The 20,813-nt window shown below is 49.7% G+C and overlaps 2 protein-coding genes across 5 annotated transcripts in view; one reads left to right on the top strand and one right to left on the bottom strand.

Moving 5' to 3' along the window:
• LOC122379662 (potassium channel subfamily T member 2-like) overlaps positions 1 to 12,922 on the top strand; it is a 141,940-nt gene extending 129,018 nt beyond the window's left edge. For 2 of the 4 annotated variants that reach the window (XM_043362043.1, XM_043362041.1), the window contains 9 exons: positions 288 to 422; positions 1,039 to 1,150; positions 5,309 to 5,572; positions 6,665 to 6,796; positions 7,061 to 7,154; positions 7,326 to 7,431; positions 8,318 to 8,546; positions 9,804 to 10,040; positions 11,227 to 12,922. In XM_043362043.1, coding sequence (XP_043217978.1) covers positions 288 to 422; positions 1,039 to 1,150; positions 5,309 to 5,572; positions 6,665 to 6,796; positions 7,061 to 7,154; positions 7,326 to 7,431; positions 8,318 to 8,546; positions 9,804 to 10,040; positions 11,227 to 11,241 — 1,324 coding nt within the window. In that variant the 3' untranslated portion in view covers positions 11,242 to 12,922. Of the gene's footprint in view, positions 1 to 287; positions 423 to 1,038; positions 1,151 to 5,308; positions 5,573 to 6,664; positions 6,797 to 7,060; positions 7,155 to 7,325; positions 7,432 to 8,317; positions 8,547 to 9,161; positions 10,041 to 11,226 lie in introns of those variants that run through there. The other 2 variants (XM_043362042.1, XM_043362044.1) reach the window with 2 other exon arrangements.
• A 4,556-nt stretch (positions 12,923 to 17,478) lies between these two features.
• Positions 17,479 to 19,275, bottom strand: LOC122379661 (phenoloxidase-activating factor 2-like). The gene is made up of 2 exons (XM_043362040.1): positions 19,138 to 19,275; positions 17,479 to 18,750 (listed from the first exon to the last, which is right to left on the bottom strand). The coding sequence occupies exons 1-2, from the start codon at positions 19,186 to 19,188 to the stop codon at positions 17,521 to 17,523; spliced, it is 1,281 nt and encodes a 426-aa protein (XP_043217975.1). The 5' UTR covers positions 19,189 to 19,275; the 3' UTR covers positions 17,479 to 17,520.
• Positions 19,276 to 20,813: the final 1,538 nt, after the last annotated feature.

Below are 20,813 nucleotides of genomic sequence, written 5' to 3'. Positions count from 1 at the left end.
CGGTATAAACCATTTCGGATTGATCTAACAGCCTTGTTTTGTCATGATTTTCAAGAGGTTTGTATGAAACCTGGTTTTCATTCAGCATGAGGACTTATTGTGCTTGCTATTGTCTTTTTTGTTGTTGGAGTAGCCTAAAGGCGAACTTGTTGTAATCGTCTGGGAAATCGCAGCTAAGAACCAACATAACTATCAGCAGTACTGAGGCTGGCGTGCTCCAGCCTCCTGATCGCGTCCTCGCGTCGTCGACCGGCTGACACCCCTCCCCTCCCCACGGTGACCTGCAGGCTGGACGACCTGTGTCGGGCGGGCATCAACCTGGCCGAGAACGTGGTGGTGGTCAACAAGGAGCAGAATAACGCCATCGAGGAGGACTCGCTCTCAGACTCCAACACCATCGTCGCCGTGCAGACCATGTTCAAGTGAGACCGACAGACCGAGCGCAGTTAGGACGTCCGTCTGTGTTTTTCATCCATTTGGCGTATGATTTGATTGTTGGCCCGGTCATTACTTGGGTTTCTCCACTGAAGGTTGCTCACTCTTCGTGTGCCTTGCCGTGCGAGCCAGTGTTTTTCATGTAGCCAGCGACCACACATTAACTGGTCTGCGCGCAGAGAGCTTCCCACCCGTCAGCGGGGTTGGCGACTCAAAACAGCCCCCCCCCCCCGGCGGGTGGAGTCTGGTCGATTCTGAGTTTAGAGAAACGGTCCCACTGGGTGCATCGTTCACTGATCATTGCCTGAGGGAGAGCCGCGCAAACCAGACTGAAAACAGCCGAGTGGTATAGACCACGGATTGGGATAAACCGACCGCCATCCGTGATTGTCGGACTTTGTTGGACGCCTTAGACGAACGGTATTATGCTGCTACAATATTTTACATACTGTTGTGTGGATACTTTTTTACTGCTGATAATAATCAGTATGAGTGAGACTGTTCAATAAAACGTTAGAGGCTTACACTTGTAGGACCGGAGCTGTTTCTCTCCGTCCGTTTCAGTCTTCCCTCGAATATCATCGTGCTTTGTTTTCTTTTCAGATTCTTCCCTAGCATCAAGATAATCACTGAGCTGAGCCAGTCTTCAAACATGCGGTTTATGCAGTTCCGAGCTCAGGACAGCTACGCACTTCATCTGTCGAAAATCGAAAAGGTGTGGTTTTCTATAGAATGTGGGCATAACTGTGTCTCAGCAACCCTTGCTTTTTGCCACGGCTAATTGGTTTTGGTTTTATAAATGTAAACAACATTAGATAAATAACCTTACTTGTTTATTTCGCATTACATTTACATTTATATTATTTGCTCATACATTTATGTGAAAGTTCGTGGCATTGTTTCAATTTTGGTAAGAACATTTCCAAAACAATCATTTTATTCGTTGAATACTAGATGTCTTGAAATCAACTTATCAATGGCCATAGTTTTGGAATCCTCAGTGATTGGTAAAAAAAGTTCGTTTTGAGAAACAATGTCGTTTTATCTGTCGCTTAAGTTCTTAAGTTGTATCATGTCTATGGTTGGTTTATGTCTTTTTGTTGCCGGTACAAGGTGAGTGCTTCTATCGATGGCTTCACTACATTTGCTTATACTCGTTGATTCGCGGTGCTTATTATCCGTGCCTGTTGTACAGTTTGAAATGGAAACTAAAGAAAAAATAAGTTGTTTAGGTACCAAATATTTTCAATTCATTTTCGGCGTGTGCTTGGTAGACATTGAATAGCTTTTGAATGTCATTTGATGGCTTTTTATAGTAAGGTGACATGTTTTGTAACATAAAACACATCATTAAGCCGTTCGTTTTCTATGTATTATCCAGCTATTAACGCCTAACGGTCTTATGGCGTTTTATATTATTTAGGCTATCAACAGGAGTATGATGGCCTTTCATTCTTGATACTTCTTATCACCATTTATCTCTTCTTTCATCCTTTCGTGACTCAGATGTTTCTTATGCCTGAAACAGACTCTTTCAGCAGTCAGGAAATCGCATGCAAGAGCCTATTCAAATACATGGAAGCACGCTCGCATCAATCGCACGCACCTCCCGGATGCGATTGATGCGGGAAGAATTATAATGTATTTGAATAGGCTCTCGGATGCGATTTCCTGAACACGGAAAGAGTCTGTTTCAGCCTTTAGGTGTCTCGGAAATAGCCGGTAGCCATTTGTTTGTATATGTGAATATCTTTCTTTTGTTTTTTTTTTTTCGCTTTATGTTCGCAGGATCTGTTCAGCCAATAGTTCGTACATTACACTGGGTCTCAAATCTGTCCGATATTTCTTCCGCATGATGCACCTTAAGTTGGAATATTTTGTACCGCTAATCTATACGTGTATGCATGGTGTTCTGCGTGAGGTGTTTCGACTACTTCTTGGTCTGTTCTTAACCCCTTCTTAAACCTTAACCGCTTACGCCCACCAAAGAGCTCGCGAGTGACCCAGTGCTGCGTCTTCTAGGCATCTTTCGTCGACAGAAGGGGCACCGTTCGTCTGACCGAGAAAAGGTCCCTTTGGAGCAGGACATTTGATAAAGTAACTAACCGTAGCTGCCCGAGTTGGTGTGACTAGCAGTGAGACAGCTCTGTGTTCCCGGCACAGTCCGCCCCCCTGCAGCCGCACTGTGTACCATGCCGCACGCTGACGCCTGCTCGCAGACCGCCGCCTCGGCGGCCCTCCCTCCCTCCCTACCTCCCGGAATGGTTAGACGCGCCTCTAGTCGCTGCCGTGACCCGTGGCGCCGGAAGGCCGCGCCTCCAGTGACCGCCGTGTTGTCCGTCCGTTGTCATAGCCACAGTGCAGTGGAGAGCGGCCCAAGCCGACTGTAGATCGCTCTAGTGCCGCCTCAAGGCTGTCGGGCCGAGAGGACTCGGTGTGTGACCGGCCAGCCTATTGATCTGATCAGACTCATAACGACGGGTGTGCGATTGGCTCGTCAAGGCGCGGTGCCTGCTGTCGGTGCCCCGGCTGCGCCTTGGGCAGCCACTCTGACGTCAGAGCCTGTACTCTGACCACCTCAGACCCAAGCCTAGTGGATCGGGTGTCAGTAGCGCAATAAATAAAACATACGGTCGACGTTGATCATTTGCTCATAATAGTGGCTGCCATTAGATATGCTCCTTTTACTGAGTTACCTGTTGTGAGTTTCAGCTAGCATTATTAAATTATTCAACATGTAGATTCACTGCACTTAAGACAAAAACGCTTCGTATTTATAAGTTGCTTTCATTTATTTGCATAGTTTAGTTATAGTCTAACTAAATAATCACATTGGCAGGCACAAGAGGTAACTAATGAATTTAAGAATTTCAGAATATTAGTTGTTTCGAATACCTATGGAATTGAAAAAAGCGAAATGATAGACGATTTTAACAGGCGTTAGTGCTGGTCTTGAACAGAATAGCATGCAGTCTCTATGTATATGTTGCAGGCACTTTAGAAAATCAGTCATTTTGTAAAATGCCTAGGCATTTTACAAAAAGACGGCTGTTTGAAAAATGACTGAACGCAACCAGGCTTTTTTCAAAATGGCTAGCCATTTTACAAAATGACTAGGCATATTGCAAAATGCCTGACCAGCATGGAACGTAAATCCCACTACAGATACTATGGCCAACAGTTTTTGGACGTCTTCCTATACCCTATAGGTACGTGTTCCGCCTGTAGCTGATCGATTTGAAGCTCTGTGATGACGACAATGCTGAGTAACGACCCTCCTCAGTTGACTGGACAGCGCTCATTGGCTCTAAGGAACTTCAACAAGTCTACCCAAGGCCTAGTCCACGCAATTGTTTACAGTATTATTGTTTAGGTTTTCTTCCTAACTTTTCTTTGGAATAAAAAAGCTCTCCGATCGCAATGAATATTAAAGCAATGATTAACAACACACGATTATTTTGTTCTGTGGCAACAGCTTTGAGTACCTACTTGCATGGTCCCAGTTAAAAATATTAAGCTCCACATCGGGGGAATCATCAGGTCGCTTGGCGTAGGACGAGAGCGTTGGTTTCAGAAGACACTAACGCTTAAGTGTGTGGGATCGAATCCTCGCGACCTCTTATAGTTTTACAGATACAGGCCGGCATAGGGCCAGTCGTTTGTTGACGCTCCAGATCGATCATTTTAAATCCAGCAGCGTCGCTGACGTGGGGGTTGGAAATGTCGCGGGCCTGCACTTATCAAAATAGAGGTAGGTATGGACTTCCCACTGCTGGACTCCTCTGGTCATAATGCTGGACTCCTCGGTCCACCTACACGCTACCAAAACGTATATAATTAGGTACTCGTATCTACAACACGCTGCTCATTCATTTTGTAAAATGGCTAGGTATTTTGTAAAATGCCTAGGCATTTTGCGAAATGACTGGAGAGTCAGTCATTTTGTAAAATGCCTAGGCTTTTTGCAAAAAGCCTGGAAAATCAGGCATTTTGCAAAATGCCTAGGCATTTTACAAAATGACTGGTTTTCTAAAGTGCCTGCAACATATATACAACTTATTTCAGTATTGATATGCATTATGCAATTAATTTTGTCTGAATGTTTCTAAAAAAGCCAGATTTTTGTGACAAAGTATTCTCGGCCAACGTAAAAAAATATTGTTTTGGGCCAGCCCATTATCAATTCACACTTAGTACTTCATAATGGGTATATACTTTAGCCTAAAAGTGATCACTACTTTCCGAAACATTTTTATGTGATTCTCTAAACGCACAGCGTAAACTTCTTGAAGCTTCAGAATAACGCATTTACGCACAATTTTGTTTTTGCTCAGGGATTTTTATCATGCTAATTTGGAGAAGGAAGTGCTACAATATTTCCCGATTTCTTTTATTTTTCGGCTAGTCTTTTGTCACTGCTGGCAGCTTAGGCTCAGGCTGGCATCCAGTGGATCTCCCCGCCTCACAGTGAGAGTTCCACCCCACCTGCATCATCATATAGATTACCATATCAGCCACTTTCGAAAGTACTTATGCCCTCTTCTGATGTCTTTTGGTGATGAAACACCCCTGTGACTAATACCCTTTTGTGACGTCTCCGCCCCTCGTGAGTGTCCTGTGACGTCTGCGCTACCGTGACCCCCGTCTGTGACTGTGGTGACCTTGTGACTGAGGTGCCCCCGTGACTGTTACCCCGGCTGTGACTGAGGCGCCCCCTGTGACTGCGGCGCCCGTGTGACCCCCACCTGTGGAGACTGCGGCGCCCGCTGGGACTGTGACGGCGGCGCCGGCTGTGCCTGTGACCCGGCTGTGACGGCGGCGCCGGCTGTGCCTGTGACCCGGCTGTGACGGCGGCGCCCGCTGTGACCCCCAGCTGAGAAGGGCGCGCGGCGCCGGCGGCGCAGACACGGCGCCGCTGCTGGGCTCTGACGACGTCGGCCGGCTGTTTCAGCGAGAGAAGGACCGCGGCTCGCACATCTCCTGCATGTTCCGGCTGCCGTTCGCCGCCGGCTCCGTGTTCAGCGCCAGCATGCTGGACACGCTGCTGTACCAGGCGTTCGTCAAGGACTACCTCATCATCTTTGTGCGGCTGCTGCTGGGTATCGACCAGGCGCCCGGCTCAGGGTTCCTGACCTCGGTAAGAGACGCACGTACGGCGGGAGCCAGGGTGAAACGGGGCCGGCGGAATCGATAATTAAGCGCTCTGATGCATACATATTTAGTTATTTGCAGCTCAGCATTGGTGTGAGATGTGAATGCGCATTGTTGCTGAAATGTGTGAGCATTTATTCATCCGGTTTCATTTTAGATAAAGTGCAATTCCCTGTTCCGCAATAAGCATTCCAATCCTCCTAAGTGCCAGGTCTTCTCTAGTATACAGCATTTGAGTCACAAAATTCAAATATCGCTGCGTTTTGTGGATCAGTGAATACCTGTGACTAACGGCCCGATGGCATTCGGGAGCTAGAAGCCTGCAGTGGTATGCTGTGCCGGATGACTCAGAAGTCCTGCGGCACAGTCTACCAGTACAGAGAGAAACCGGTGAAGATGTAGGGAGCTGCTCGGCAGTATAAATGTTACTGTTACTGAGCACGCTCAGTGACAGTGACCTTTGTGACAGTAACAGCACTGTGGTTATTTCATATTGTTTGATGAAATAATAAAGGTCCGTAATGACCTTGCTATTTGTAATCAAATAACAAATAACAAGCTCAATAATGTAATGGCAAAAAATCATCCATTATCATGCACCTAACTTTATTGATTTTATTTATCAAATTTGATAGCCCTGAGCACTTGTTCATGCACAGCACAATGCTGCGGTGCTTACATTTGGTGCTGTCTAACTGCTTAGATGATCAGTTATTACAAGGTAGTTATTTTATTTGACTTGATATCATATGCTTTATGACTAAGTCTTATTACCGAAAATTGCGATAGCTCCCTAGACGATTATTTAGTCTTGATCGACGCAAATAGCCGTAACAGCATGACCGATGGGCTCATTTGGGTCCATGGTACCGTACCTATTATCCGTTTCCGCCCTCTAAGGCAAACCCATGCAATTATTGTCCAAATATGTTCTGAATGCTGGTCGGCTGGTCCTTTTTGTTTTGGTGCTGGATAAGACAAACTGCATCCCTAAGAGATCACACTATGTAGTTTGTTGGAGTAAATACAATGTTCCATTAATTTAAGCCGTATGTGCGCTGTTTGTTTTTCGCTGCAGATGCGGATTTTGCCGGGCGACATGTGGATCCGAACGTACGGTCGTCTGTATCAGAAGCTGTGTTCGACCACCTGCGAGATTCCCATCGGCATTTACCGCACCATGGACACGTCGGAGAGCGCCTCGGACCTGGTGGGTACCCGACCTCCGACCTCGTGTGTCGGCTCTGTCGTCGAAACACAAGAGAATGGTGGCTTACTGTACTCGCATAGGAAAATGGCAAGGAAACAAATAAACTGAAATAAAAAATATTCATTCAAGAAAGATTTATAACATTTAACTATACATATAATACACATAAATGTACACGATGTATGATGTATGTATATACACATTAAATACACATAAGTCGAGCTGAGTCCCGTGTAGCTGTGATTGATGTTCATTTTCCCACAGTGTGGTCAGCAGGAGGACCCGAAGGCGAATCACTCTCAGCTGATTGAGAGGGCCGAGATCGCCCAGCTGGTCAGGAGTAGGATGCAAAGTCTGGGTGAGTGAGTAAGTGAGTGAGTGAGTGAGTCAGTGAGTCTATATTTCATTACTCATTTCAGTTGGATAATGGATAGTAATAAATTACAATGATATTCTGCCTCAGGTGGCGGGCATTTATCCAATGATTTCCATCTATTCTGTCTGGTGACGCCGATGTTTCCTCTCGCAGGTTTGCCGGTGGAGGACTACGATGACGTCTCGGAGAAGCGCGGCAGCATCAGTTACGTCATCATCAACCCGAGCTGTGACCTGAAGCTGGAGGAGGGAGACATCGTGTACGTTACCGAGTCGCCAGCTGTGTGTGTGGTAGTCGGGCGCGACCGGGTTTAGGGACATTGTGTAGTTTTAATTGATTTATTTCATTTGAAATGGAAACGTGACATAGGGTATATGGATAAACGTAAGTGCAAAACCTCGGCCAAATAGAACACATAAAACTGCAATCCTCGTGCAAAATAAAGCAAAAACATTTTAGCATTTCACGTTTCGCTTTAAAATGAAAAACGTATCCAAAAAAACGTATCCAAAAAGTACTATGCTTTATTCTTTATAAACGGCAGACGACAGTCAAAACGTTAAAAGACCCATGAAAGCTCGAACCACTAAGCCGATTAGAGTGAGCCGTCTTTTACGGAATGACAGTTCCAAGAATAGCCTGGAAACGGGCGTCAGTGGTTAAAGGAGGATATGAAGTCAAAAGGTAGGCGGGTCAAAGATAGCATAATGTCTCAGCTGATGTCCAAATTCTCCTATCTAGACAGATGAAATCAACGGTGTGACACTTCAAGCTGCTGATTGCATAACCGATAGTAAAAAGCTGATCCAGTTCCATCGTCTCGGGCCAACTGGCGACATCGCCTGTAATATCACTCGATGCTCAGTAGCCGACGCTGTTCGTGCCTCTGACGATGTAATCCCGAGCCGGACCTCTAATCTGGAGCCGGGGTCTCAACTCTCATATCTTTGTGAACAGTGCGATCTTTAATATTTGTTGTTTTGCTGTCTAAGACTTTGCAGTTCGTCATCAAAATCGTCAAAATATTTATTGTTCAAAGGTTTTATGCTTACTGGTTCACCTCCTATAATTCATGTACTTTTGTACCAGAATACTCTTGCGGCTCTCCCAGTTCTCTCGCTCACGCCGCGCCTTCCCTCCCTCAGATACCTGATTCGGCCAAGCCCGTTCTCGGCGCAGAAGACGTTCGAGCGGCACAACAGCCGGCGAAAGTCCAACATATCCATGTGCGACCCGCGGCGGCGCGGCAGCGCGTGCTCGCGCAACACGGTAGCCAAGAGCAACTCGCTGAGCCTGCCGGACAGCCCGCACCAGAATCCGCCGCACCAGCGGGCGCGCTCCAGCTCACTGCGCGTCGACGACATCCTCATGAAGGTCAGTGACGGTGGGCTGATGACGGCGGGATGATGGCGGCGGGATGATGAAGGTCAGTAGAGGCAGAATGACGAGAGGAGGACTGAAAAGAATGGTGACGGAGGAATGATAAGGTTGGTAGCGGCGGGCTGATAAGGTTGGTAATGGAGGACTGATCAGGTTGGTAGCGGTGGGCTGATCAGGCTGGTAGCGGCGGGCTGATAAGATTGGTAGTGGAGGACTGATAAGGCTGGTAGCGGCGGAACCTGAGGGCGACACGGTGATGCGGTCCTAGGGCGGGCTCAGGCGCGAGCAAATGAACAGATGAAACACCTGACTGACATGCTGGGATCCCGATACATTTTCACTAGATGCATCAGACCTGTTGATGCCATTTTTTAGTATCTTATCAATATCTGAGTTTTCTCCCTTAAATCAGTATGCAAAAGGGCAGTAGTGAGATGAAGAAACCCTGAAAATGCCACTTGAGTTGTTGTACTGTTTAGTTCCAAAGCTGCGATGCAGCACATTCCTCTAAAACTCTTTCTGCCTTCTCAGCAGAGCGGTCTGGCGTTCGGCTTACGTGGCTGAAATCTTTCATATCTACCTCTAACACTCACGACTGTCCTGTTTCAGCCTTCAGGGAAGATGATCACGTTTGAAGTAACCGAGCACGACTCCTAACTGTCTCTCTCTTTGATTGCTGGGCTGTGATGAAGGCTATGCTTTGGCGTGTACATGCGCACCCGTAGGGATGACCATGCGTGTTTCCCTGCCCAAGCGCCGCGTAATTAGACGGACTTCCATTGTAGAGCAGGCCCGGACAAGGCTGCTGTCAATAGACAAGCACGAACTACTAACAGATAGGCCCATATCACCCTTCAGCCTGGATTTGTCTAACCTGAGCCGTCCTATGTCATAGCAATAATGAAGGCAATAACTTTCACCTGCCTGCACATTACGACGTTTTTAAGAATCACACTTACAAGCTTGGTATTTGCGCGCATTCAGTGATACTACTACGCACCAGCGATCAGTTGGCTGGCACCGAGTTACGTCATGTCCTCTCCCACTAGGACGCTGATTGGTTTGCTGCAACTGACAACGCTTTGCATAAGATCCCCCTCTCAAATTCACCCATCCACAGTTCACGGTCCCGCACCCTTGCCGATGCCACATAGTGCCCCGCCTCCCTGCCTGGTCGGTTGGCGCGCGCGCTCCTCCGGCCGCCTGGCGCCCCCCACCGTGCACTCAGCTGGCCGCGCTCTGCCCGCGCAGCGCTCCAACTCGCTGCGACTCAGTCTGTACGAGAACACGCGCAAGATCTCCAGTCTGGAGGAGCTGGGCGGCCTGGGCGACACGCTGCCACCGCTGAACCCCAGCCTGCGCGAGCGCACCGTGCACATGCCGGCCACGGACAGCATCGGCCTGAAGGTGACGCCGCCCGAGGAGCACCAGGTGGCCGTGACGCTCGGCTCCGGCTCCGAGTCCTCCATCCCCAGCATTCACCTCGAGGTGGGTCCGACACAGCTATGTCAATACTCCTTCAGAGACTTTTAAAACTGAGAACCGTTTCTCATTTTGCTATGAGCATCACCTCTTGTTAACTTAGATAGCTGTGTCGTAGCGTGTCTTGAGGCTTCGAAAAAAAAGGTAGCTATTGTACCAGGCTTTTCGAAAATTGTATATTTTCATTTCAAGGAGGCGAAATTGTATGATATGAAGGTTCTCTCCAGTGACGTTCATGCCTTTGGTACCAAAAGTACCTACTTAAACCTATTGCTTGTTTGCTAGCTCTCAGTTATGATTGGGTCAAGACAGAATGCTTCCTATACTTAGCTTGCCTTTTATAGCCGTGCACCCTTTAACATTTGTTTTTATGACGATTAGGTAAATTATCATTAGTTAAGAACGCCCACCATAGTGAACGGTTTAGTGCTAAAATGTCATGACCCCAATACAATTACTGCATTAGTATTTATTATTTGTATATTAGTATATTATATATTTGTATATTATGTATATTAGCATTAGTATATTATTAGATTATAGTGGCAGCAGTTTTTTAGTGGGTTCGATTTTCATCAAACTTGATAATTACAAGCACCTAAATTAAACAGTAGTTCTTAAATGCCAGCCCAATTAAGTGCTGTCCGCAAGCTCCGATTCATAGCATTTCCCAAAATACCCACCCACGTGCCAGTGGATGAAATAAATCAATGATCAATAATCAATATTGCCTTTCTAGATAATGAACACCTTGCTTTGAACATCGGTTCTTGTAGCCAACCCAATGAGACCATGGAACGGTTCAAGTAATTGATATTCTTGAATTGATGATGATTCAAGCAATCAGGGGCGCGGGAACTACTTTCCGACTGGGGGGCACACCATAATAGAGATTAACCTAGGGTACCCCCAAATCTAGTTTTCTCACCGGTTTTAGGCCACTTATTTTTCACCCCTCAGCTTTTTCAACAAAAAAAGAAAACATTTGCAAAAAAAGTGTGGTATTCCGTCTCAAAGCTGTGGGGGCACCGCCCCCACGGCCCCAGAGTTGGGGGGGCAAGCTGCCCCCACTGCCCCCCCGGCTCCCGCGCCTATGCAAGCAATTCAGGTATTTAGTAGTAGTTGCAGTCTTTGCCCATCCCCGGGACTCCTCCGTCACTGTCCTCCGGTGTGACGGACTGTCTGGCGGCAGGGCACCATCGTATGACACGGGGACTCCAGCACCGATTCAGTGCCGTCGACATCCAGTGATGAGGAGGCCGACCCCGAGTGGCGGCCGGTGGCCGGCCCGCGGCCCGCTCCGGCGCCCGGCGCGCCGGCCGGCCCATAACGCCGGCCAACGGGGGCACGGCCGCGGCACGGCGGTGGACTCCGTGGACCAACCTCTGACACTGGAGATGGTGGAAGCTCGGCCGCTGGAGATGATCCTCTAAATGGCCCGCGATGAGCCCCGAGCAGCTGTGCTGACAAATATCAGTCGTTGACCCGCGACCTCTGACCCGCCCGTTGACCTGTCTGCTGACTCTATTGTGGAATATTTTCCGAGTGCTGTGGGCGCGGCTCTGCGGTGCTGTGTGACAGGTTTGTGATCTCGGCGGTCGGCGTCAGGTCGGCTCCCTCACAGTGATAGTAGGCCGAGAGTTCCCTGTCCGTGCGGCGGACAGCCGTCTCCGGCACAGCGTCTGTTTGTGCGCGTGTGTGTGATCGGAGAGTGATGAACCTGCAGTCAGCGTCGCCCGACCCTCCCTGGAAGGACCGGCTGCCCTCCGCTGCGCGTCTCCGGTGGTCCCTCCGTGCGGGATAATCGTCATAGTCGGGTCTGATTCTGCGTATTTGAGAGATCGCTGCTGTGAATCGGTGATCCTTTACCGAGGCTATAAGGCAGGGTGAGACAATGTTCAATGCACCGACACCCCACACAAGATGTGACTTTGCACAGGAACACTGTGCATTGAAATATCAATCGGCCCAATGACTGATACGAATGCAGTAGCTGTACAGGAAGTAAAAAGCTAGTCCGATATTGTCACTAATTAATGCGTAATATGCGATTGGCCATTCGACCATAATGGCTTTTGTTCAGACATAACATAAAACAGTTTTTATTATCACAACCTGACGGCAGCACTGCGTCACGTTGCACATGTTGCATTCTTTGCAGCGTCATATCTGGTGTTTTTCGGTACAAAGGAGGTGCTGGGGAGAGCCAATTCACGCCAACTCAGCCCGTGGTATCCGCTGGGTTACGGCCGGATCCGGTCATAATTAGTATTTATCTTCCTGTTCCCGTCGATGACTCATCAAGAATTAGTATTATAAGAATATACTTCGGTCTCCCAAGGTCGACACCGAATTGTCATGCATTTTTTATATGTGCTTTAAACGTTTTAGCTGAAACTACATACACTCAGCACCCGACATTTTTGAGTTGTGTTTATGAGATAGGTGAAACTCTTCGACTTTCCGTCATACGCTTACATACTGTCGTGCGCGTATATTCCCAAACAACTTTCAACAAACCACGTGTCAGCCCCGCAGACCGGCGAACAAAAGCACACGAGATGTTGTCTTCGTGAACGGCGTCTGAACCTGAGCCTGTTACGGTGTGTGTGTATGCGTGTGTAGCCCATGGGTTACCGGAGGAGCGGCCTATCCGGACGCGCTGGTGTGAGGAGGGGTGCTGAACGGAACGGACAGCGCCCGCCTGTGTCAATCTCATGTAGTCGCCTGTGTGGGCCGCGCGCTAGGTCGGCGGCCTCTAACCCGTCTGCTCGGTCTCCGGGAGTGCACCGAAACCTGAGGCCGACCGACACTGTGATGGCAAAGTGCGCCGACATATTTTTCACTCCACTATGCTGCTTATGAATATACTGGCACCCGGCCCGAGACTCGGCGTCTGTCTGTCTGTCTGTGCAACTGCGTATGGACGATCGTAGAAGTGCGTCCGTTGTCCATGAAAGTTAATGTTGGAATATAATATGCAATATGCAAGGTTTTAAGGTTACAAGGATAGTGTCCATAAGGGTCGTGTTTTGATTGGAATCACATAACGGCATCAAAGTTAAAAATGTGCATATTTATGTTTACAGCCTAATCCTCTTTTGAAATAGTTTATCAGCATTGACATATTGCATTTCCCTGATGCATTGCAGTGTGATATGCAGAAGCTTTGCTGACTTCATAATTCATTACCCAGTCACTGTGCTTTATGTCAGACTCCGATTACAAACTCAACTAGTCGTCTCTTTGTCAGTAATATATTTATTATTTTAGAAGTAGCTCTGTTCAGTTCAAGGATGTTCTATTGAACCTAATGGCCCTTTCACACGTAGCAACTTTTCAGTCGCCGGCGACAGCAGCAGTCGCCGGCGACCGCCAGCGACCGCCAGCCAACGATCGTGTGTGACGTAGGTATGACGTAAGCAAGTCGCTGGCGATCGCCGGGCCACGGCCGGGCAGTCGCCAGCAACTGCTTACGTCAGATCCGCGTCACAGGCCAGTCGCCGGCGACTCTTCTCGAGCAGCGGACGCCGCCATGACAGTTTTGTCCTTGGTGAGTGGTTTGGGTGATTTGTGATGCATTTTTTTCTTAAATTGGTTGGTGTGGCTACCTTAAATTTGTAGCACAGTAGCATGGGGATCATTATCTTGTAGTTTGCCTGTCGTGAAGCTGTTGTGACTTGAATTTAAGCTTGATTCGACAATATTGGAGGGTTTATGTCATTTGTGGCGCACTTGCCCATGATCACCCATGATTTTTATTTGTGATAAATATGTATTTTTTCATCAAAATTGAATATTTTAATGACATTGAAATTGACACTAGTTTCATAAGGTAATGAAAACTTGCTTGTTGTGTCACAAGAACATTGTTTACATTCAGTATCAGTGCCCTTGAGGACAAAGTACCCATCAGTCAGCTATTTGCCTACCTATGTCGTGCGACACAAGGAAATATTTGATAGCAACAAAATATTATATTGCTGCTTATTAATAAGCATGATCAAAATCAAGCAGGTAGCTTTGCAATTTTGTTATTGTTTCTGCTGGAGTTTTCCTTCCTTGGTACCATGGATAAACAACCCAGGCCAAACTTAATCCGCATTGGGTTCGCATGTGTGTGCGTGCTCACATGGCAATTGATAATCCATGGCTTATTAGTACATAAATAAATGCAGTATGCACAGTAGGTGGTATGTCATGTATTTTGGCAAGGTGGCAAGGTGGTATGTATTTTGGCTCTGGAGCTGTTTCCTATTCATTGCAGCAATGCTGCCGGCATGGCTTATGTGTACCATGCGCACACAAGCTCCACCAATGTAAAAATGCCATTTTCACACAAAACTCGTAATTGGAGGAAGGTATAGCAGACCAAGAATAAGCGGGCATTTGCTGCAGTGTGGAAAAAGTCACTAGAGGCTTGATACTTTTTTTACATGCAGCAGCCTGGAGATGTCCACAGAGGCATGCCTGAGGATGTCCACAGAGGTGGATCCAGGCAATAGTTTTTACAATCTTCTCCCCTTGTGCCCACTGTGTGTTGTGCTGACTGATTGTCCCCCTTCTGGCGGTGCCTAGACTTGCCTCTGCATATCTCCCCAGGCTGCTGCATAATGTCTAAAAAAAAAACCCTCAAGCCTCTAGTGACTTTAATCACTCCAGTCTCCACAGCATATGCCCACTCATGCTACAGCTGCCTTAACAATACCAAAATTAGTAACAATGGTCTCATAACCATATTCAGTAGGAAATGAGTTACCTAGAAAATTATATTAAAAAATACACTTGCTTTCAAAAAGAATGAGCACTGCCTTAAAATGCTAGGTGTGAAATAATGCTAGGTTTCTGAACCACAAATTCCAATTCTGTGTCATTGAATACTGATTGCCAATTGTGCAAGACAAAAAGCGTCAACAATGCTACATCAAGGATAATGATGACAAGATAATTCTCATTTTAGCCTGAAGTGTAAAAACCTACCATTAAATAAATCAACAACCAAACCTAACCTGATTTGGGTATTTGGGTAGTTTTTATGATGCTAAGCAATAGCCTATTCCAGGCTTCCTAATTTGCAGAACTTTTGGTTAAAAAATGATTTGTAAAAATGTATTTGAAGTACGTTCTGACATGTCCGCCCTCTGTGCCTGGCAGACAAGTCACAGCGTTACCTGATGAGTCAAGAGGTTCTGTACCTGATGTACCTGATCAAGAGTACCTGATGATTCTGCAACACCACCTGATGGCCAACTCGACGGCATTGCTGACCCGAAAAGGAGTCTAGCAGCTGAATGTTCAACTTCTGCCACTGCACTGTTGACTCTGCCTAGAGACAGCATCTGCACCACGGCCCAAAGACGATCTTCCGTGGGACGGTGTGCTGCGCACCAGTCACCACACTGACGGCGGTCACCTGTGTGCTGCACAACTTTCTGTGAGGTCAGGAGATCGACACTGACGGCCCCGGACGGTGTGCTCTGATTGCGCCGAGTGTGCTCCCGCGTGTCCGGGCCTTGATGCCAATACCGCACGCGAGGCGGCGCGCGTCCGCCAAGCCCTCACATACTGCGTCCAAGGTGCAGGTGGTGTTCGGTGACAGTGTGCAGCTTCTGCCGGCCCCGTGGACGGCACCGCGTGTGACCATGGCATGTGCATTCGATTTTCTGACATAAGTGCAGTGAATTCATTTGTCATTTTGCTTCTGAATGCTGTCGCCGCTCGGTAGGGTCGATTCTGCCAGAGTAAAGAGGTCGCCACGATCGGCGCCGGTGCGGCAAGGAGCAAGGCACTCAGCAATCGGCTGCCGGGAGGTGGCGGCGGCGGCGGCTGACGACTCGGGCCTCGAAAATCCTGTCGTGTGCGTTGCTGGCTATTATGCGTTGTTGGTGTGCGCTGTTTTGCAAGGCCTTTGGAGCGGCATGTCGAGTTTTGAGTTTTGGACGAAGGAGCCTTGGTGTTTTGTTGGTCTATTTTCGATAAAAACGGTCATGAAGAGTGAGCTGTGTCCAGGCTGATTTTAAGATTTCTGTCACAGTATTGTCACATTTGACCTAGGCTTGTGTCTTCTTGGGTATCGGCATATTGTGCCTCCGTCCTTGCCCCGTGCCCGCGCGTGCTGCATTTTTATGTGGTCGCGCGTATGGTGTCATATACTGCCACCTCGCCATGTTTAGTGTTATCCACTGTGTGAAAAAATGTATTTTGTTTGTTTCTTTTTTTTGGGGGGCCTACACTTGTGTTCCCCAATCCAGCGCTTTAGATAATACAGCATCTGTTTTTGACATAATGAAAGCCTGTGTTTTATGTGGGTGGTAGGCTTCGCCGTGCCTCAGGTCCGTTTCTGGCATTTAAATTTCTGCTACATTTCTAGAATGCCTTTTTCTGTTTTTTTTTCACATACAAAGCACGGTTCAAATGTGTGACCACAAATCACTGTGATTGTCCCATGCTTACCACCAACCATTCCTACAATGCTTATGTCGTTACAGCAAAGTTATGCATTTATTGAGAACAGGGTAGTAGTTGAATAAACAAGACAGGTGAGCAAAATCTGCAGCACTCGTAGTCTTGGCTGATGCGTTAAGAAAAATGGAGGAAGTGCAAGTACACACCACTTTTCAGTTTTATGCTTGAGTGCATTGAATTCCACTGTAGAAGAATCGCAGTTTGATTGTATTTTCATTTATATTATGTATTGTTTCAATAATAGATCCAATAAATATTATTCCAATATTATCTAGACGGTAGTTATCATCCTGCAAAACATGTCCAAATATTTAGTACCTTGAATATTGCGGTAAAATAAGCTGCGCCGCTGCATGTATCAGCAGCGCAATATCTGGTGCCAACTCAAGGTCAAGCGGGTCACGTGACAGTTGAGCGGCGGCTGACTAGAACAGTCGCCGGCGACTCCAAAATGTTGGAAAAATTGAACTTTCTCGGCAACGCCGACAACTCTTCAATGATTGGCTGACACGACTGCTACGTCACACCCCGGCGACTGGTCAGCTGATATCGACAACTGCGGAGTTGCCGGCGACTGACCCCGGTCGCTGGCGATCGCCGGCGACAGTTGCCGTCGCCGGCGACCGGAAAAGTTGCTACGTGTGAAAGGGCCATAAGGCACGGAGGGCAACGACCAGTTACTTGCCTTCTACCACATTTTTATGAAGATTTTCCATGCTAAGCACACAGTAAAGTTGTCTATATACAGAGAGTCAGAAAGCGGGGATGGTGATGTTGCCGGCGGGTCGGTTGGCTGAGTTCACTGGGCCTAAGTAAGCCACTGACCTCAGGTCAGCCGATCGTCCCGCTGACACTTGGTCGGGGGAGCCGCCGAGCCCGAGTGGCGGGACGCGGCGACTCCCCTCACCTCCCGGCACCGACCCGACCGTCCCCGCCTCCGTCCGCACCCGGCCCGACCGTCCCCGCCTCCATCCGCACCCGGCCCGACCGCCGGCCAGCGCTGACTTAACGGCGCCGCCACCTAGCACGTGGCAGCGGCTCCGTTGGTCTTAGCGACCACCCAGTTGGCGAACTTGGACACCCTGGCGTAAACGCCCGGGTAGGAGGCGCGGCCGCAGCCGCGACCCCACGACACCACGCCCGTCTGCGCGAACTGGCCGTTCTTCTGGTGGAACATGGGTCCGCCCGAGTCGCCCTGGCACGCATCCTGCACCCCGAGTTGGTTCGCGCCGCTGGCGCAGATGGCGTCTGAATCGATCTCGTCCGGCGAGTAGGACGTGTCGTACTTGCACCGGTCGAGGCTGAGCGTTTTCTCGTTGGTCGACTTGAAGAGCTGGGTGTTCATGTGGGCGGCGTTCTCGGCTGTCTTGCCCCAGCCGGCGATGGTCATGTCGACGTTGTCGCCAATGGGGGCCGAGTCGAGGCAAATGCTACCGACACCGAGCGCGGCGAAGTCGAGCGGACTGGAGAGCCGCACCACTGCCACGTCGTTGAGCGGTCGGCCGCCGCCCCGCGGGGTGTAATTATCGTGCAGGATGACCTCCGAGGCGGTCACGATGGCCGACTCGTCCGGCTGCGTGGTGTCAAAGTCGTTGAGGTAGGCGTAGACGCGCGCCGGATCCACGTGTCCCACGGCCGCCCGCTGGTGGTCAAAGCAGTGCGCGGCCGTCAGCAGGAAGACGGGACTGATGATGGAGGCGCCGCACGGCTCGTAGTACCAGGCGCCGCTCTTGGTGTAGTAGGCCGACAGGCGCGCGATGAACTGAAACTCGCCGCGATGCGAGGTCTCCCAGTTGATGCCGCGGCTTTGGAGGTCGTAGCCGCGGAACGGCGGCGAGCCGGGCACGGCGCGGGACGGAGGCTCCCCCGGCACGGCGCGCTGCGTGTGCCACTGGTGGCGCGGGCTCGGCGGCACGCGGCGGCTGGGGCCGACCTCCCGGTCGTCCTCAGACCATCTGTCCTGGTCCCAGCGGTCCGCCTCCTCCCGGCGGTCCTCGTACTGGGCGCGGTCCCAGTGGTGAGCCGCCCTCCTCTGCCAGTCCTGGGCACGGCCCTCTGACCTGTCTTCGTCCACCGCCCGCGGCCCGCTCAGTTTACGGTCCAACTCCTTCCTATCCTGGAGCTCGTGGCGGTCGTAGTCGGAAGACGAAGAGCGATCAGCGGGGACTCTTCGGCTCCCATCGTACACGCTACGAGACGGGAACTTGGACCGTGTTCCGTATTCCTTACGAACGTCCCAGCTGTCCATGCGCTGAAAAGCGACGCGGTAGTCAGTAAACCGCGAGGCTGAACAAGGGGAAAACGAATTAAAGTCATATTATTAAAAAAAAACATGTTCAAGTCATAAGCTTTTAGAGAACTGATTCAATATGTAGGTATGCAACATTTCTTTGGAGTATACCTGGGTAAGGGTATGGAGACATTAGTAAACGTGACGGCCAGCCACCTATTAAAGCACACGTGTTCGGTATTTCTGTGAGCCAACGTCAGGTGCCCGTGCCAGCGTTTTCCCAATGTAGGTGACAGGTGCCACAACGTCAAGCACACCATTTACTGTAAGCATCACTCCACATCTTATAATTTTCTTGGCACGGTGGCCGCTATCGAGCATAATGTGTAGAAGTTTAGTGCAACTTACCACGGCCACAGCAGTGGCCAGCAGACAGGCTGCCGCCAGCCAGAGCCTCATGTTCGCTGGCTCTGAGGTCCGGAGTCGGTGCGGAGAAGGGGTCGCCGGTTCGTCTCTGCCGCCGCTGCTGTCTCGGTGCCGGCCGCCCGCTGCTTATATGGGTCCTCTGGAGCCACCCACAGCTGGCGGTCCTCACAGTGTGACGCTGAGGTCGGCTGCGGTCAGCCGGCTCCGGCAGTCGCGCACCCCTCCTCCATGCCGCGAGTCACTCTAAGCCGTCACGGCGGACAGGAGCGGCACCGGCAGCCGTCTCGGAGTGACCGCAGACCTGCTGCGGTCCGCCGCGGCCGGCCGGCTGTCCCACCGCAGCGCGACGTCGGCCTCAGACTCTGACCAAGCTCTAACCGCGCGCCGCGCGGGCTGGCAGCGGCGTCAGACTCTGACCGAGCTCCGACCGCAGTCGGACATCGGGATCTGACTCTGACCGAGCGCCGACCACGGGCTGGCAGCGGCACCTGGCTTCGACGGGCAGCGCCGCTCAAGCGGGCCCAGAATGCACGATATTGCTATCTGCCGCCGGATAGAAGATATCACACTTTTGAAGCAGGGAGCTCAACTATACCTACAACTGAAACTTCAACGAAATTCACTATTCGTTCTCTGCTTGGCGCAGATGTGACTGCGAAGTGCGAGACATTGAAATGTTCAAATCGTATGGTAAATGGTATATTTTTTATTAATATCCTTCCCTTTTCGTGTTAGCTATCCTCCGATTAACGTAAGCAGTTTCCTTAATCCTTCCGGGACGTTAGTGGATCTGACAGTGATGAGAGAAAAAAAACAACAACAAAGAATCGCGTGATAAGGTAAGTTTTTTTCCCTCGACAAGATCAATCACACTTGTTCTCTTTCCTTCTTCGTGACTGTTCCTAGTGTTCCACCAGAATCACATCTCTTTCAAACGATCAACACGGTCGAACGAGCCTTCACCCGGCGCGCTACAAATAACCGGGGCTCGCCGTCCTCGGCCGGCTGAGCGCAGACCTGGGAGGGTAGGCTGTGCCGCAGCGCTCGGGAGTCGCGCGGCACAGTCTACCATTGCAGTGGATATTCGCTCCGCCTGTAGCCGCGCTTTCGGTGAGGCAGCATGTCCCAACAGAGTGCAACATACAGCAGTAGCGGTGGAACACCTTCAATTAAGGGGGGGGGGGCACTGCCGACTTTTGGTGCCATTCTTTCCATGCAACGCCCATAGGGCTAATGTTAAAATGCCAAAATCAAAGGGGGGCACGGTGCCCCGGTGCCTTCCCCGTTCCGCCGCCTACGACATACAGGGTTCGCAACGGGCCGAAAAATCACAGTCCAGCCCGGCCCAGGCCCATGGGTTCACAGCCCGGCCCAGCCCGAACCCGTTCATAGTAAAAGTGTCAAAAACCAGCCCGGCCCAGCCAGTCAAAAATGAATGGGAAAGAAACAATCTTTTGAGAGCAGCATGCACAATACATATCATACATGTATGTTTTATAATCATTAACGTGTTTTTGAGTCCTACACACTGCACAGTAATAGTCTACCTAGTTATGGTTTCTGTCTCAGTCGCGAAACCCAGCCCATTTTAAAAGTTCTCATGGCCCAGCCCGTCCACAGCCCATCATCCTTCATAGTTGAGGCCATAGCCCATTGGG

Source organism: Amphibalanus amphitrite, unplaced genomic scaffold (genome assembly GCF_019059575.1).
Source record: "Amphibalanus amphitrite isolate SeventyFive unplaced genomic scaffold, NRLGWU_Aamphi_draft 000082F_arrow, whole genome shotgun sequence".
NCBI lineage: Eukaryota > Metazoa > Arthropoda > Thecostraca > Balanomorpha > Balanidae > Amphibalanus > Amphibalanus amphitrite.
This window is presented reverse-complemented; position numbering and strand designations above follow the sequence as displayed.